The following is a 6,401-nucleotide window of genomic DNA, read 5'->3' as shown; positions in this document are numbered from 1 at the left end:
ATGGGATATAAAAACATACGAATATAAATTCTATTATTATTTTCATACCAATAAATTATCATATGTGTTGGGCAACCACATTCCCAGTTTAGAGGCCATTGTACAGATAAACCTCAGATCTCTTTTCTCCAGAGTAACCAGGAATTTTTTTTAGATCATGTGAATGAGTTGATATTATATACAGGAAAAGGAAATAGTTCAAGTAAATAGTTTTTTTTTTAACTTCTTACATCAGCATGACTAAGTTATAATTTGCATAAATTAAATGTACCAACTTTTGTATAGTTTAGTAAGTTTTGGTGATAGAATGAATACTTGTAACCATTACAGTCAAGATATGCAAATTTTCTGTTACCTTAAAAAACTCTGTCATTCCTCTGTGCTGGAAGTCTCCAGCTCTACTCCCATTCAAATAAAAACCTGAAGAACTTGATAACAGAGGTTAAGTTTTTTCTCAATCACTGACCTTTTCTTATGCCTCATGCAAATCATAAACAAGTCCAGGGAGGGGCATTCCAGAGTCCCATGTGAGAGAACAGTGAAATAGAAGCACAGGAAGAAGCAGAAGAAGGTGGCTGCAAACCAGGGTGTTGGTAGATAACGAAATGTAGAAGAAGAATGATTAGAAAAGATTTCTTAGGTGATGGGGAAGTGATGGTGTAACAGATGTGACATACGCTGCTTTTAGTTTTAGAACTATGAGCTACATGCAAGAAATGAAATTAAATTATCTACCTCTGATATTCTATAGGCAGAGGAGATGGAGGCAGAAAATAGCACAGTGGTGAAAGAATTCATCCTTCTTGGTCTAACCCAGTCTCGAAATATTCAGCTCTTGGTCTTTGTGCTAGTTTTAATCTTCTATTTCATCATCCTCCCTGGAAACTTCCTCATCATCCTCACCATCAGAACAGATCCTGGCCTCACAGCCCCCCTCTACTTCTTTCTGGGCAACTTGGCTTTCCTGGATGCATCCTACTCCTTCATTGTGGCTCCCAGGATGCTGGTGGACTTCCTTTCTGAGAAGAAGGTAATCTCCTACAGGGGTTGCATCACTCAGCTCTTTTTCTTGCACTTCCTTGGAGGAGGGGAAGGATTACTCCTTGTTGTGATGGCCTTTGACCGCTACATTGCCATCTGTCGGCCTTTACACTATTCAACTGTCATGAACCCTAGAGCCTGCTATGCCTTGCTATTGGCTCTGTGGCTTGGAGGCTTTGTCCACTCCATTATCCAGGTGGCCCTCATCCTCCGCTTGCCCTTCTGTGGCCCAAACCGACTGGATAACTTCTTCTGTGATGTGCCGCAGGTCATCAAGCTGGCCTGCACAGACACCTTTGTGGTGGAGCTTCTGATGGTCTTCAATAGTGGTCTGCTCACTCTCCTGTGCTTCTTGGGGCTCTTGTCTTCCTATGCAGTCATCCTCTGCCATGTACATGGGTCTGCTTGTGAAGGGAAGAGCAAAGCAGTGTCCACGTGTACCACTCATGTCATGATTATACTTCTCATGTTTGGGCCTGCCATCTTCATCTACACTCGCCCCTTCAGGGCTTTATCAGCTGACAAGGTAGTTTCCTTCTTTCACACTGTGATCTTTCCTTTGTTGAATCCTGTGATTTATACCCTTCGCAACCAAGAAGTGAAAACTTCCATGAGGAGGTTATTGAGTCGGCATGTGGTCTGCTGAAAGATTTAATAATAGGAAGTCAAGAGAGAGAATTCTTATTGTAAATAATACATTCACTTAACAAATACTGTTCTTCACTGAGTACCTCTCATTTGTCAGGTACTGTTGTAGGCAATGAGGTAGAGTTATGCATAATTAGGGCATAAACTTGATATGTTTAAAGATTATAAAATAAACATCCATTTCTCAGCTGGAGTATGATGAATAATTGTGAGAGATTTAGGGGATAAATTTATATTATGGTAAGATTCAAATCACTAAGGTGTGTTAGGCTTAGATAAAGAGTTTTATTCTAATTGCTGTAAGAATGTTTGTTAATATTTTAAGCAAGAGAGTCTCACTCATTCACAACTGTTTCTTCTATGGTTTAGAGCAATGTCAGGATTCTGGCCAGAGATCAATAAACTGCAAAACACCATTAAGAGCCAAATGTAATTCTGTAGACTTGTTTTGATGCCTCTAATATTATTCTCTCTCCCTAATGCACATATATTTATTTATTCCTCACCCCCAAATTTGTCAAATGGGTAAGAAAAGAAGATAATTGGCTTTAGAGAAAAATGTTGTGAAATTACTTCATTTGATTATTTTGCAGAGCTTCATGATTATTACTAATGGGTGTTTACAAATCTTCCTTGTATGTTAAACCTTGCCTTCAATTGATTTCACTCATGATGATAATCAGTTATTTGGTAGTATAGATTCTATTAGAGATTACATAAATTAGTTATTTTAAATATAATGGGGTTTAATGTTAGAAATTAGGTACTTGCAAAATCTTTTAAGGTATAGAAGATTATTTTCTATGCTAGGCTTTCAGACATGATTGCCAGAAAAACAGTATAAAAATAACCTGCCAAGTGATCTATTGCTGCAATAATCAGGGGAGTGGGGAAACAAGAAGTCATTTTGCCAGTTTCTGACTGAAGGCCGATATCAATAAGCCATGGTCTGGGAATGGGAGGATGATATAGAATACCTTTAGTGTTACTGCTTCTCTCTCCAATTATTTTTTTCTAAATTCAAGTTTTACAGGAGTACATTTGATACTTAGAATTTGGAACCTTGACACAAAGATCCTAGAAGAACCTGTCAGCTTTATTGGAAAACAGAATAAAATAAAGCCAATAATAGTGATAAAATGTAGGTACAGTTTTACAATCTTGGAGGTAAGAAAGATCAGTGAAGTATCATGTAAAAATAGTAAATAAAAAGAAAAATAGTTACATTTGACATGCTAAAAAATATATTTGTAGGCAAAAGATAAAGTATGATGAAAATCTGTCTGCCACATTATGGATGTGCAGATTTTCGCTACAATTATAGAGGCTTGCATGGAAATTGAACTGAATACCTCCTTACTCCAGATGGTACAAGGTAGCATCCATGCATTAAAAAACCCCAGCTATCATGTCATCGGCGAAGAGGGAGAGTTTGACTTCTTCTTTGCCAATTTGAATGCCTTTAATGTCTTTTTGTTGTCTGATTGCTGAGGCTAGGACTTCCAGTACTATGTTGAACAGCAGTGGTGAGAGTGGACATCCCTGTCTTGTTCCTGATCTTAGGGGAAAGGCTCCCAGTGCTTCCCCATTGAGAATGATATTTGTTGTGGGCTTTTCATAGATGGCTTTTAAGATGTCGAGGAATGTTCCCTCTATCCCTACACTCTGAAGAGTTTTGATCAGGAATGGATGCTGTATTTTGTCAAATGCTTTCTCTGCATCCAATGAGAGGATCATATGGTTCTTGGTTTTTCTCTTGCTGATATGATGAATGACATTGATTGTTTTACGGGTGTTGAACCAGCCTTGTGTCCCAGGGATAAATCCTACTTGGGCAACTAATATTCGATAAAGGAGGAAAGACTATCCATTGGAAGAAAGACAGTCTCTTCAATAAATGGTGCTGGGAAAATTGGACCACTCTCTTTCACCATACACAAAGATAAACTCAAAATGGATGAAAGATCTAAATGTGAGACAAGATTCCATCAAAATCCTAGAGAAGAACACAGGCAACACCCTTTTTGAACTCGGCCATAGTAACTTCTTGCAAGATACATCCACGAAGGCAAAAGAAACAAAAGCAAAAATGAACTATTGGGACTTCATCAAGATAAGAAGCTTTTGCACAGCAAAGGATACAGTCAACAAAACTCAAAGACAACCTACAGAATGGGAGAAGATATTTGCAAATGACATATCAGATAAAGGGCTAGTTTCCAAGATCTATAAAGAACTTCTTAAACTCAACACCAAAGAAACAAACAATCCAATCATGAAATGGGCAAAAGACATGAACAGAAATCTCACAGAGGAAGACATAGACATGGCCAACATGCACATGAGAAAATGCTCTGCATCACTTGCCATCAGGGAAATACAAATCAAAACCACAATGAGATACCACCTCACACCAGTGAGAATGGGGAAAATTAACAAGGCAGGAAACAACAAATGTTGGAGAGGATGCGGAGAAAAGGGAACCCTCATACACTGTTGGTGGGAATGTGAACTGGTGCAGCCACTCTGGAAAACTGTGTGGAGGTTCCTCAAACAGTTAAAAATAGACCTGCCCTACGACCCAGCAATTGCACTGTTGGGGATTTACCCCAAAGATACAAATGCAATGAAACGCCGGGACACCTGCACCCCGATGTTTCTAGCAGCAATGGCCACAGTAGCCAAACTGTGGAAGGAGCCTCGGTGTCCATCGAAAGATGAATGGATAAAGAAGATGTGGTTTATGTATACAATGGAATATTACTCAGCTATTAGAAATGACAAATACTCACCATTTGCTTCAACGTGGATGGAACTGGAGGGTATTATGCTGAGTGAAGTAAGTCAGTCGGAGAAGGACAAACATTATATGTTCTCATTCATTTGGGGAATATAAATAATAGTGAAAGGGAATATAAGGGAAGGGAGAAGAAATGTGTGGGAAATATCAGAAAGGGAGACAGAACGTAAAGACTGCTAACTCTGGGAAACGAACTAGGGGTGGTAGAAGAGGAGGAGGGCAGGGGGTGGGAGTGAATGGGTGACGGGCACTGGGGGTTATTCTGTATGTTAGTAAATTGAACACCAATAAAAAATAAATTTAAAAAAACCAGCTATTAGCTAAAAATTAATATAAATGATAAAATATTAATTTACTTAATACACAAGGAACTTGAATAAATTAATATGAAACAGTTACATACCCAAGGGAAAATAGAAATGAGCAATTGAAACTATAGTTAATGTTTGTCCTTCTCCGATTGACTTAGTTCACTCAGCATAATACCCTCCAGTTCCATCCATGTTGAAGCAAATTGTGGGTATTTGTCATTTCTAATGGCTGAGTAATATTCCATTGTTATATGTTCTCATTCATTTGGGGAATATAAATAATAGTGAAAGGGAATAGAAGGGAAGGGAGAAGAAGTGTGTGGGAAATATCAGAAAGGGAGACAGAACAGAAAGACTCCTAACTCTGGGAAATGAACTAGGGATGGTGGAAGGGGAAGGCGGGGGGTGGGGGTGAATGGGTGATGGGCACTGAGGGGGGCACTTGACGGGATGAGCACTGGGTGTTATTCTGTATGTTGGCAAATTGAACACCAATAAAAAATAAATTTATTATAAAAAAATAATAAAGAAACTATAGTTAATTAACAAAGGGGAAAAATGAAAAAATTTATAAACATAAGCATATTCTCAAAAACAAATCATGAGACTACAGAGTACTGATGGTGGTTAGCTTGTAGAAGAATGTTGCTCATGTATAATAAACAACAGAAAAGTGCAAAACAAAAATTATACTTTTCTATGAGACTTCTAAAGAGCAAAGAAGCAAAAGAAATCTTATTACTGAGCTCCAGAGAGGAATAAAATTTTCTTTTTTTATATCTGTAGCAGGTTACTGGTCTGGATATGGGCATATGGAGGAGTGATCCTACCATAGATTGAGATATTTGTAGAGACAAGAATGAAGCTCTAAACTGTGGACAGACTGGAATCTAAAAAAGCCCCAAACACAAAAATAAATTGCTCACTTTTATAAATTTATCTCCCAACCTCAACTGACATCTGTATCAGTAATGTGCTCAGAAAAGTGACAGACAGTGGAGGAAGAAATGAAAATCAGGGGGATTTGTACATTCTCCGCCATTATTGCAGTGTTTGGGTATTAATGTCTATGGAGTTGAATCATCAGGGTAACAAAAATATCTGAATTGACTTGACAATTCATCTTGAATCAACTGGAACAGACCCAGAAATCCAAGCCAGTTTTCTCAGAAAGCCTTTCTGACTGATCTCAGCATTACCTCTTTGGAAAAGGAAGGTAGTTCAAGAAATGAAGAATGGTTGATGGGATAGTTGAAGAAAAAGGCTATGGGGGGATTGGCTCCCACCTTTGTCACTCTTGGAACATCCTGTCATCTGAGAATGAACAAAGACCAATTTTGGGGGGGGGGTTGAGGGTCATATATGTATTTAATTGTGTTTTTTTAATGCTAATCTTGTGAAAACAATTGACAGATGAATGGGAAAACTACTAGATGCAAATTACTGTATCTGCGACTATGCTTTCTCAAAGTCCCATAAACTGCTCCCTATAATTTTGATAGTGGAACTGCTTTCTCTAATTTGATAGTGGGACCACATAAAGTAAAATCTGTCATTTGTGTGGATTCATTTCAGATTTCTGGGGAGATTGATACATCTTT

The 6,401-nt window shown here is 38.1% G+C and overlaps 1 protein-coding gene across 1 annotated transcript; it reads left to right on the top strand.

Annotated features, from left to right (window-relative positions):
* The first annotated feature begins 760 nt into the window (after positions 1-760).
* On the top strand, positions 761-1,687 carry OR4N2B (olfactory receptor family 4 subfamily N member 2B). The gene has a single exon (NM_001388552.1). The coding sequence runs from the start codon at positions 761-763 to the stop codon at positions 1,685-1,687; it is 927 nt and encodes a 308-aa protein (NP_001375481.1).
* The last annotated feature ends 4,714 nt before the right edge of the window (positions 1,688-6,401 follow it).

This window comes from Canis lupus, chromosome 15, assembly GCF_011100685.1.
Source record: "Canis lupus familiaris isolate Mischka breed German Shepherd chromosome 15, alternate assembly UU_Cfam_GSD_1.0, whole genome shotgun sequence".
NCBI lineage: Eukaryota > Metazoa > Chordata > Mammalia > Carnivora > Canidae > Canis > Canis lupus.
This window is presented reverse-complemented; position numbering and strand designations above follow the sequence as displayed.